The sequence below is a fragment of the Chinchilla lanigera genome, unplaced genomic scaffold (assembly GCF_000276665.1).
Source record: "Chinchilla lanigera isolate Chin_1 unplaced genomic scaffold, ChiLan1.0 scaffold00077, whole genome shotgun sequence".
In the NCBI taxonomy this organism is placed as follows: Eukaryota; Metazoa; Chordata; class Mammalia; order Rodentia; family Chinchillidae; genus Chinchilla; species Chinchilla lanigera.
Genome location: NW_004955478.1, coordinates 9162805 through 9175570, shown reverse-complemented (window position 1 = coordinate 9175570; position 12766 = coordinate 9162805). Strand labels below are relative to the sequence as shown.

At 37.0% G+C, this 12766-nt stretch overlaps 1 protein-coding gene across 1 annotated transcript in view; it reads left to right on the top strand.

The window, feature by feature from the left end:
* Positions 1-12766, top strand: part of Tlk2 (tousled-like kinase 2) — a gene marked incomplete at its 5' end in the record, with an annotated part of 128586 nt that overhangs the window by 53878 nt on the left and 61942 nt on the right. Inside the window, 1 exon segment of the mRNA XM_013503135.1 lies at positions 11076-11243. Within this exon segment, the coding sequence (XP_013358589.1) occupies positions 11076-11243 (168 nt within the window).

Below are 12766 nucleotides of genomic sequence, written 5' to 3'. Positions count from 1 at the left end.
TCCCCAGTACAGGTGCAGATTACCGATTCGGAAAAAGGATGTTTTGTAGAATTTCTCAGTGCTGCCCACCACTCTTCTCTTCCTGAAATCTCTTTTCCTTTGTATTTTAATATGTGTCACTTTAGGTTGAATCTTACCTGAAAACAAAAGAGATGTATTCAGTGATGGTAGACATTTTCTGCCACTATATGAATATGACTGGGCCTCATCAGTATATAAATCTAAGTGTATATTAAGTATTAAAATAGGAGCCAAACCTTATTTGTCTTTTCCATTGCACTAAAAAGCTCTGTGTATTCCCAACTTGCATTCTTTGCTTCTTTGTAATAGTCCCTGTGTATTCTACTTTTCTCTGTTTCCACTCTCACCATCAAAATTGCCTGAAAAAAACCTAGCCTGATTAAATTGAATCTTCTACTTTTTGTCTGTTTCTAAGCAGTTCAGGATTGGAGGAAAATACGTTCAAGCAGACTGATTGCACTTTACATTCATGACCATTTACCTCGTGCTCCAGCTGCCTGCTAAATCCTGCTGTATTTCTAGTTCCCTTTCTTTGATGAAAGTTTCATATGTTTGTTTTCCCCATCTCCAACAACACTTCCAGTTCAGCTGATGGCCTTGGCTTCGTCACTTTATGGAGACGATAGAAACAATCAGAAGAACTTCTACATGTTTTTATACTAGATCTTCCATCCACTCTGGGCAGAAGCTAGTGATGCTGGTAAATCTACAAAGTCAGGACAGTCCCCCCATAACAAAGAGTTACTTGATCCGAAATGATAGTGCCTCAATCGGTAATTCTCAAGCTAGCTAATACGCCTAGGTATCTGTTGCTTCAGTAACTATTTCTCCCTTCTGGAATGAACGAACTTGCCTGTCCTTTAATTGGGTTCTGATCGCCCTAATTACAGTATATATCCCACTTCCTGTTTGACATTTCCACTTACATATCTCATGTACACCTTGAACGTTAGCATATCTGGAAAGAAGCTTTTGCTTTCCCTTCATATCAAAAAAATAACTACCATAAACTGCTTTTCCTGTAGCCTTCCCTGTTCAGGTAAATAACAGTGGACTCTGTCCGGTTTTTCAGGTCAGAGCTCATGGCCCAGATATAATCCTTCAGAAAATTCTGTTTTTCCTTTAAAATACATCAGAATCTGATCACTTTGCTGTTTTGGATCTCTACATTAGTTTCTGGTATAATCTTGTTTTTTGGTCCTTGTCTCAAATGGCGTCAATATTGTAGCACAAGTGCTTGATAAAAATTTAAGGCTCCTCCTGTCATTCTTATGCTCAGAACTGTCCAGTGGCTTCCTATTACAAAAGTTCTTGTGTGTCCTAACAGCTCCTGCATGACCTGTGCTGCCTGCCTTGCTGGTTGACCATGGGGGATAGCCACACCGCTCCCCTTAAACACTGAGAAGAACTCTTTTACTTCAGGGCCTTTGTCTTGTTATTCCATTTTCCAGGGACATTCTTTTCTTTATATTAGAAATCTCTTCAGCAGGTTATTACAGATGACTGTAGTAGTTAGCTGGGCATGGTGGTGCATGCTTGTAATCCCCAGGACTCTGGGAGGCTGAGACCAAAGGATCTTAAGTTCAAGCCCAGCCTGGGCAATTTAGCAACTTAGATCCTGTCTCAGAATAAAAATTTTAAAAAGAGCTCAGGTGCAAAGGCCCTGGGTTCAATCCCCAGTACTACAAGGAAAAATAAAGAGTACACATAAAGTACAAATCTTCAGTTCATTGAGTCTTTAAAATGTACGAGAAATAAGATATGTACCAGGCCTGCAGGAGTCTTACATGTGCTGCATCCCACTTACTAGAACTTTCTCTCCCCCATTGGACTTAGCCACTAATCTGACCTGTAATGGACCTCTAATAGCATAGATAAGTTTTTCTGTATTTGTACTTTATGTAAAATGTACAGACTTTTTTTTTTCTTTGAGTCAGGGTCACATTATGTATTCCAGGCTGGCCTTGAACTCTTGGCAGTCCTCATGTGTCTTTTGTTTTTGTACTTTATGTAAGAGGAATCGTGCAGTATGTATTCTTATGTCTGGCTTTCATTCAGCATTACTTTAGTGAGATTTATTCATATTGTTTCTTTTTTAGTTTTTAATTTTTTGTTTGTTCATTTTTTGAGACAGTGTCTCACTATATAGTTTGTGCTGACCTTGAACTATGGAATGCAGGGCCCAGACTGGTAGTGATCCTCCCAAGGGTTGAGATTGTAGGCATGTGCCACAGCACCTGGTTTCCGTTTTGCTTATGATAGGTCATTCTTGCTGTTGATGTGTAGTGTGGTTCTAATTTTTTTTAATAATTTATATATTTTAGGGGCTGGGGATTTAGCTCAGCGGCAAAAGCGCCTGCCTGGCAAGCGCAAGGTCGTGAGTTCGGTCCCTGGTACCGGAGGGGGAAAAAAAAAAAAAATTTATATATTTTAACTTTATAATTAATTCATTGCCTGTCTTCACTCACTGAAATGTTAATTCCATGCCACCAGGGCCTTTGCTTTATTTGCTGTTGCTGTTTCTATCTCTTATAGTGCTTATTACATAAAGATGTAATTATTTTTAACTGGTTTCTACCACTTGACACATGAGATAATATATTGTTTTTTAGTCTCTAGCACCCAAAACAGTGCTTGGTAGTCCATGGGGGCTCAAAACTGTTGAAAGACAAGAAACAAGGCTTATTTTGCCTTTTTGCCTGTAAATGATTCTTTAGTATTTTTGTTAAATATCTTTTCAAAATACAAAAACATACATAAAACACAAGCATTTTTATGAAGGAGTTGGCAAAATATAGGCCACAGCTGGTAAGCTAAAAATGATTTTTGGCTTGTTAGAACTAAGAATATATGACAGATGAATGTACCCTGAGAAGCCTAAAATATATCTGTCTGGCCTTTCACCAGAAAGCTTCCAGAATATCATTATAAAACTAACTGTGTGTGATCATTACATTCAAGATATATACTATTTTTAAGACATCACACTATTTTTAGCACTCTGGAAACTTGTGTATTTCTAATTCACTGATCATAACTCCCTCTTTCTGAGAGATAATTACTCTTCTAGTTTTTGTGGTAATCATTGGCTTTTCCTTATAGTTTAATCATTCCTGTATGCATACCTAAACAAAATGGTTTTGTTCTGCTAGTAAGTCAGCTTTGTTAAATAATCACAGTGTTTTAATCTTCAGTATTTTGGACTGGGGATGTAGCTCATTAGTAGAGTGCTTACCTTGAATACGTGACAGCCTAGATTTGATCCTGGACACTCCATAATAACAATAAGAAGAAGAAGAAGGAGAAGGAGACATAGTTGTAGTAGTAGCAGTCAGTCTTCTGGGCTTTGATTTTTTTTGGCTGTTCTATTTGTTACTATGAGGAGTATGTTCGTTTCTCTTATAATTACTATGGAAGTTCCCTGTTCATATGTTTATGTTAACTTTTGCTTTATGTATTATGAAATAACCCTCATCATCTTTTTGAAGCTTATTTCTTTAAATGTGATTTATCTACTGGGCATGGTGGCATATGCCTGTAATCCCTGGGAGACTTGAGGCAGGAGGATGACAAGTTCGAGCCCAGTGTGAGCAACTTAGTGACTTAGCGGAACCCTGTCTCAAAATTTATAAATAAATAAATACACACACTCACTCACTCACTCACTCACTCATGTAATAAGGGGATGTGACTTAGTGTGAAGGCTCTGGGTTCAATCCCCAGGACTCCCCACTCAAAAAAGTGGCTTATCTCATATTTAATATCCAAACCATTGTGTAGTGTAAATACTTCTATTCTTATAATGTCAGCTTTTCCTGAGATAGGGTCTTGAGTGTAGTCCAGGCCAGCCTCAAAGTCACTGTGTAGCCCAGACTGACCTCAAACTGCCTCAGCCTGCTGAATTCTGGGATTAATGGGATGCGCCACAATGCCTAGCCCTTTTTTTTTAAACAGTGCTGGAGATTGAACTCAGGGCACTGTGTATCCTGGGCAAGTGCTCCACCACTCAGTCTCCAACCCTCCATCAGTCCTTTGTAAATGGATATTCAGTGCATTTCTGGCTGCTGTTGTATAGTTGGATTTTTTTTAATTTATTCAATCTAAAATCTTACTTTTAACCATTTATCCCATTTACATTTAATATATTATCACTATATTGGGTTTAAATACATTTTAGTATTTTATGTTTATCTGTTCCTTTTCCTCTTTTTTTATTTTTAATTATTTTGGTTTTTTCAAGACAGGGTCTTGCTCCATAGTTCAGACTGGCTTGAACTCACTGTGCAGTCCGTACTGGCCTTGAACTCATGCCAGTGCTCCTGCCTCAGCCTCCTAAGTGTTGACGTTAGAGGCATGTGCCACCATGCCTGGCTGGTGAAGCCTGTTCTTTAATTTCTTACATTCATTTAGATTTATTTATTTTATGTTTCATCCTGTCATATTTTTCTCCTCTACTGGTAGCTAGGTCCTCTTTGGTGTTTCTCTTAGAAATTATTATATGATATTAAATATGCCAAAATACATATCCCTCTTCCTAATATCAAATGATGAGTTCAGAGCAGTAATTTAGTTAGCCTGCTGCTGACTTGGTGGTAGAAATGTTTTTATTTTGCCTTTTATGTTATAAAACATTGTTTTATGCCATCGTTGTTCATTTAGACTTGTATATTTACTCTTTCTTTTAACCACCTTGCTATTGCATTTTATACCTTCAACCTGGAGGCACTTTCCTTCTGCTTGAAATATTTTGGTAGTGTTTATCTGCTGGGTTTATGCTCATGGAGAGAACATTATTTTTTTCTGTTACTCTTGAGAGGTTTTTTATTTGTTTGCTTGCTGTGTATATGTCTAGGTTGGTTTTGTTTTGTTTTGTTTTGTTTTGTTTTCATTTAACACAATTGAACAGAATAGTTTTTCACTTTGCTCCCATTGTTACTATTAAGAAATCAGCTTTCATTTACCTCCTGTTTTTTTCCTTCCTGGTTGATTTTTAAGTCTTTATCTGTTTTGGTCTGTAATTTTTTTATTGGTTTTTCTCCGGTACCGGGAACCGAACTCACGACCTTGCACTTGCCAGGCAGGCGCTTTGCCGCTGAGCTAAATCCCCAGCCCCTGTAATTTTTTTATTGAGTGTGTTTATTTCCTTTACTTTTGACTCATTAGACCTTTGGGATCTTTGGTGTGTTTTACTACCAGTTCTGCGTAACTTAACCATTACCTCTTTCAATGTAATCCCTGCCTCTGTCCTCCTCTTCCCCAGTCCGTTTCCCTCTCTCAAACTCATGAGAGTCTTCCTGCCTCAGCTTCCTGAGTCCTGGGATTATAGGCTGAGCCCCCAATACTGGGCTCTTTTTGTTTCTTTGTGCTCTTTTATGGATAATTTCCTCTTGTCTTTCAGTTTCCGAAGTATCTATTCTGTTGTTTCTTACTTACTCTTTTTTTTTTGGTTTTTCTCTGGTACCGGGAACTGAACTCATGACCTTGCACTTACCAGGCAGGCGCTTTGCCGCTGAGCTAAATCCCCAGCCCTGTTTCTTACTTACTCTTAAGCTCATTTAATTCTTAATTTTTCTTACGGTCTTTTAAAAAATGTTCCCTTCAAGATAGTTTGAAGCTTTTTGCTAATTTTTAAATTTTTTTTAACTTTTTGGGGGTACTGGGAGTGGTTCTTTTTTAAAGAGAGATAAAAACAATAAAAAGGATACAGAATTTTGAGGCAAGATGATACAATATTAACAATGGTTGCTATATTACATATTGTTATCTTCAAAGTAGTTGCTCAGATTGCCAGATACAGGTACACAAAATTGATCAAACAATATAAGCACTGTGTTCCTTTCAATGAACTAATAGAAATTAGTCATACAGTTATCTTAGTTATCTTGGGTATATATACAATATATCTTTTTTTTCCTTCCTTCTTTTCTTTTTTCCCCTATCCCAGTTGTTCTTTCCTTTTGAGTAGTTTCTTTCCCTTTCACTATATTTTTTGTACCTTACTTACTCTTTCCGTTTCTTATACTAGGGAGACAATACAATGTTCACACATGTGAGTCTGGTTTATTTCGCTTTTTTTTTTTTTTTATTTTTTTGGTACTGGGAATCAAACTCAGGACCTTGTGCTTGCCAGGCAGGCTCTTGTGTCCCTGAGCTATATATCCCTGGCCCTTATTTCACTTATGAGTATGGTCTCTAATTACATCCATTTAATAGCTGTGTAATGCTCCATACCACATCTTTTTCATCCATTCCAGTTGATAGGTATTTGGGCTGTTTCCAAGGTTTAGCTATTACAAATTATGCTGCCATAAACATGGGTGAACATATATTGTTGTGGTATGATGTTTTTAATTCTTTTGGGAAAATACCCAGAAGGAGAATAGCTGGATCACATGGGACCTCTAATCCTAGTTTTTTGAGGAATCTCTACACTGATTTCCACAGTGGTTACACCAGTCTGCACTCCCACCAACAGTGGAGAAAGGTTCCTTTTTCCTCACAGCCCCTCCAGCATTTGTTATTGGTTGACTTCTTGATGGTAGCCATTGTTTCTGGGGTGAGATGGAATCTCAATGTTATTTTAATTTGCATCTCTCAAATGGCCAATGATGTTGAACATTTTTTCATATATTTATTTGCCATTTGCATTTCTTCCCCTGAAAAATGTATATTCATCTCAGATGCCTATTTTGGAATTGGGTCTTTGAATTTTGGGGGCCTGATTTTTTATTTTTTTGTTATTTCTTTATATGTTCTAGATAGAAGTCTTTTGTCTGACAGACAGTTGGCTAAAATTTTTTTCCAATTTGTGGGTTTTCTGTTCACTCTGTTGATTTCTTCTGATGTGCAAGAGTGTTTTATTTTTTAATACTTTTTTTTTTTTTTTTTGCTTGTTTTTGCTTTGTGGTTTTGGGTATTGAATACAGGATCTTCTGACTGTAGCCAAGTACCCTACCACTGAGCTGTACTATCCTCCCAGTCTTATTTTTCTTCAGTGTATGCACATTTTAAAATTTGTATCTGATAATTCTGGTATCTGAAGTTTTTCTGAATTTGTTTCCACTCTTTCTTGGTTATTGCTCATGGCTGTTTCCTTTATGGTTTCTTTTATAATTTTGTCTCTCATAGTCCTTGAAGAATTATGAGATTTTTTTCAGTATCTAGGATGTGGATGTTTTTCTAGGTAGACTTTTTATTTGCTTTCTTCTGGTGCCTAGAGATTTTACCTCTTTAATGTTCGCTGAATTTGTGATTCATTCTCATCTCTCTTCCTCCCTTCCTCCCTTTCTCTGCCTCTCTCGGTTTATTGTGTTTGTTCCAGCCATCCACAAATATTGATTTGGGTTGTCTTAACATTTCTCAGGGGACACACTGACTCATAAACTGCCAAGGCAAATTCCTTACCGCTCCTAGGGTGGGGAATATTTTTCTTCTGGTTTACCTTTTCCCTGAGAGTGTAGACCAGCTACATAGGAGGCTCTGCTGGAAGTGGGACTTGTTTCCTGTCCTGTTGGGACCTGTGCCTTAGTTGTACTTTGGCCTGTGACTGCTTGATGTTATGGTGCCCTGGAAGTGGAAATTCAATATCTGCAGGTGCTCCTAGGGCATGATAATGGTTTTTGTGCTTTTACTTGTCCTTTTCCCTGTCCTCTGTACTGGGGATTGAACTGAGGGCTTTGGTACTGAGCTACATTCCCAGCCCTTTTTGTTTTTAAATTTTGAGACAGGGTCTTTTGCTTAGTCACGAAATTGCCTAGGGTGAGCTCAGACTGGGGATCCTCTTCTCTTGCCTTGGCCCCCTAGTGTGCTAGGATTATAGGCATGTGCCTATTTGTTTTATGTTCCTAAATTTCCCTCAGATTTTGTCCTACTTGATATATTATCAAGTCTTTGGTGCCTTTAATGGTCTTTTAAAACGTTTTCTTTGCCCGGCATGGTGGCACAGGCATATAACCTGAGCACCTTGGGAGGGTGAGGTAGGATTGCCACAGGTTCAAAGCTAGTCTGCACTGCGTAGCAAGATCTTGTCTCAAAAAAAAAAGTTTTTTCTGTACTTACAGTTGCTTTCCAAAAGAAGGTCGGTTCAGGCATCCTAGCTTATTTGAAATCTTTTAGCCCTTGGCAGATATGTATTGAATAAATAAATACAGCATATAAATAAATATGAATGTGGCAGAATGGTTCTAATTTTAGTATCTTTGCTTCAGAGATTCATTCACCCTTATCATGAGCATACTTCGATTAATGGGTGTCACAGGTATTCTGAAATCTGAACTTAAGCTTTTACCTTGGGTGGATAGGAAGGTAGATCTTGAGGAAGTCTTTTTTTTCATGGACTCAAAGACTAAATATGTTTTTTTGTCGGATCATTTAGTTATTTTATTTTTATTTTCTACAATGAAAATGTTAAATAAGTCTTCCTGATAAAAGGATGCATACAGATTATAAAATTTGAAATGTAGCTGATTTCAGTGGCACATGCCTAAAATCTCAGCATTCTGGGAGGCTAAGGCAGGAAGATCACATATTCAGACCTACTCTGAGCAATTTATGTAGAAGTTCAACAGTTCATTCACAAGTGGTAAAACAGAAAGTCTCTTCCAAAGGAACTATTATTAAAGAGTGTAGGGAGCAAGTATTGTTAGACCAGCTTTTGTGGATATGCACATGCATGTTTGTATAATAGTTTTCTCATTTCTTTTATGTGAATTTATATAATCAATATCCTATAAACGTTTGTGCTCTGTAAATAGTGCTGTTAGTGGTGTCTCTATACATACTTGTGCGCCTTGCACATTGTTCCTTTTAGATACGTTCCTAATTGTAGCCATCACCTAAATTGCTAAAAGGTGACTAGCAGTTTGAAAGACCCGACTTCTGCGTACCTGCTAATACTGAATTGTGTCATTTATAATCTTTGACAGTGCAGAAAATACCACTTAGCGCGTTTCTTCGCTAGTGATATCACACGTCATTTACGCCGAGTGATTTTTTTGGTTTCCTTTTTAATGCTTGTTCCAGTCCTGTTGGAATTACTGACGGGCAGGAGCACATTGTTGCTAACCCTTTGTCATTTACATTGCAAATGATATTTTTACCTGTTTGTGATCTTGTCTTATAACTTTATATTCACTTTTACCAGTGAGAAGAGAATTTTAAGTAGTCAAATTTATCGGTATTTTACCTTTATGACTTTATGGGTTTTGTGCTATTCATAGATGTTCCCGTATGGTTTATATTTTTATGTGGTGTTTTAAAAGTCCTTTACCACTAGGTGGCTGGAAAAGAATTTATGTTTGCTTATGATTTTTATATAGCTCTATATGGTAGGACCTCTATTTTTTCCTTTCTAAAAATATCTTTACAAATATTCTTCTGTCTTGTCAATAAATTCCTGCTAATACTAATGTGTTTTAATCATTAATTAGTTATCCATATTATATGAATCTGCTTCTGATTTCTCTATTTGATGCCACTGGTCAGTATATCCATTCCATACTTGTGTTACACTGTTTTAGTTAATGTAACTTTGTAGTATGTTTTGATTTCTAGTTAAATTTCCCTGATAGCCTTTATCAGCAATTATCTGGCTAATTTTCATCATCTATCCAAGTGAACCTCAAAATAAATTTATGGTGTTTGGCCAAAACAACTCACCCAAAGAGAGAGAGAACCTACGTGGCTACTATTCTACCAGGAAATTTCTTTGAAAGGCCAGAAGTAAAATAAACAAAAACTCTAAACATTAGCCATTAGAGAAATTTGATCATCTGTGTAATTTGAATCCAGGAATATGGCATCACCATTTAATTTCAGTAATCTTTTATATTCATTTGTGAACCTGTATAGTTTTCTTCGCATGAATTCTTTATATATCATTGGTTTACTTAGTATCTTGCAGATTTTTTTTTCTATTTTGAGTTTGCTTTTTCTATCATCACATTCTGTAGCAGATTATAATTAATTTTTTTAGTGCATGGGAAAGCTATTGATTTTTGTATACTTATTTTGTATTTGGCCATCTTACTGAACTTTTTTGTTACAGTAGTTTTTCAGTTGATTTGCTTGATTTCTTCTGTGAATGTGTATATCATCCAAAATGATACTTTTTAATTTGCTGTAACATTTATATCTCATATGTTTTACCTTACCACGTTGGGTAAATACTGTTGATGTATGTATTACCCCTGTGTAGTTTGTAACTTTAATGAGGACTCTACTGTAACATCATTATGTAATTATATTTTGAATTGACTTTGAAAAATAAATTCTGTTATTAGATTTGCTAATGTTTAACCATTTTTCCACTTCTAGAATAAACCATACGTAATTGTGGTATTAAATTACTCTTTTAGTACTCCATGTTTGTTTTGCTTGCATTTATTTTAGATTTTTGCATGTGAGGTATGGGATAGTGAGAATAGAGAGTGTGGGCTGGGGATTTAGCTCAGCGGCCCAGCACCTGCCTGGCAAGCACAAGGTCATGAGTTTGATTCCTGGTACTGGAAAAAAACCAAAAAAAAAAAAAAAAAAAAAGAATAGAGAGTGAAATAAGCTCTGTGCATAAAGTCATGAGACAGTTGTCTCTCTGGTTTTTTGGTATTATTGGGAATTGAACCCAGAGCCAAGTCCCTAAGTTGCCTGGGTGGCCTGGATCTTGTGATCCTCCTTTCTCAACATCCCACATTGCTGTGATTACAGGTGTGTGCCCCTGTAACAAAGTTGTCTTAATTTTTCATTTACCTACAGCATGGAAATAGGATTTCCTGTGTAGGATTGAGAATATTTTGAAGTTGACTTATTGAAGTCTACAAAGCAGTCTGCAAATGCAGTTAGGCAAATATAGAATCGTTAAAATGTTTTGAGTAAACTATTAACTCAAGTTTCTAGATGGGTAATAATCCAGCGATAATGTTCCCTAAAATTGTTTGCAGAGAGAAAAAGTGTCCTAACACTCACCTCATATTCGCTACATCTTAACCTGTTGCGTGTGCTGGCAGGGTCAGATTACCTCTCTCATGTGAGTTTTGCGTGTTTTCTTTGATGTTTTCCAGCGGCGAGTAGAGCAGCCCCTCTACGGTTTAGACGGCAGTGCTGCGAAGGAGGCGTCGGAGGAGCAGTCTGCCCTGCCAACCCTCATGTCAGTGATGCTAGCAAAACCTCGACTTGACACGGAGCAGCTAGCACAAAGGGGAGCCGGGCTCTGCTTCACTTTCGTGTCAGTAAGTACTGAGGCCGAGTTTACTCAGACACTTCCCACTGCCTCGGAGTTCTGTGCTGAGGTGGGGTTATTTTAGTAGAGTTGACGGTATTTCTCATTCTCTTTCTGCTCTAGAGAAAGCTACTCCATTATAGTTTTACTCATCACTGTTGATTTCAGCTCTTGAGAGAACATGCTTTGTCAGAGTCTCAATGCACAACTGAAAGGAAAACATGCTAGATTAACAAAGAAACAAAAAAAATACGGATTAAATTCCACTGAAACCAAAACTTTTGTATAATTAAAAATAGTCTCCAAGCCCCAGCCATCAATTAACTAAGCCAGTATTCAATTTAATATACAATTTTGACAAGTAGGTAGGCATTCTGCAGTGAGGTTACTAATCATTTCCCACTGTGTGATGTATGTACTGCCTGCTTGCTTGCCTTCTTGGCCCTTTCAGGTGTTGCTGTAGTTACTTCTGCCAGGCTAACTTGGCTACCTGTTCATTGCTTTCAACTTCTTTCATTTTTTTGAAAAATAAAAATTTTTCTTCCTGGTGCTGGGGATTGAATTCCATGCTCCTCTACAGCTGAGCTATATCCCTAGCCCTTTATATTTTTTACTTTGAGGGAGTCCCTCTAATTCTCTCAGCCTGGCCTCAGACTTGGAATCCTCCTGCCTCAGCCTCCTGAGTAGCTAAGATTACAGGTGTATGCCATCATCATGTCCAGTATTTGAATATTATACAATTTTGACTCCAATTTTTTAAACTCCATTTTAATTTGCCAATTATAAATGTACTTTGAATCAAATTTGTTACTTTTCTTGGTTTTTGTGTCTGTTTTTTGCCAAGGGTGGAATAAGAGGACGTTCCACTGGGCATCATTCACAATTAAAAGTCACCGCTAATAGCATCCCCCTCATCACTCCATTTTCTCCACTTGTAATCTAAGTTCCCTGTGTTTGCCCTGTGGGTTATTCTGAGACACTCACCACTGTGTGATGTATTTGAAATGGCAGTGGAAATTTTGGGTGGTGCCTTAAAAGGAAATAAAAAGAATAAAATAGGTAGGAAATCATTTGCATTGCTTGGAGTATTTCTTTTAGTTATTGTTGTTTTATCTAGAGAAAGCGATGGGACTTTTTAAAGAATGGTTTATTCATCAAAGGAACGGGGAAACTTGTGTGTGAAGGTAGTATAATTTTTTCCTTGAGTGGCAGAGAGAATTGACCAGTATAATATTGTGGGAGGGCCTTGACAGCAGTATGAGACAATTTTTGTGAGAACACAGCAGTTCTTTATAGTACTGTTTAAGAGCAGTGAGGGCAAACCTTTTATTTTTATTTTATTTTTTTTTTGTATTTTAAAGAGAGTAGTACATGAGAAACAAACCAACAGTTTTTTCTTTCCTTTTTTTGATAAGGTTGGCTAGGAGTTTATCTTATTTTATTGATTCTTTCAAAGAACCAACTCTTTGATGCATTAATTCTTTGTATTGTTTTTTTAGTCTCCATTGCGTTAATTTCTGCTCTGAGCCTTAT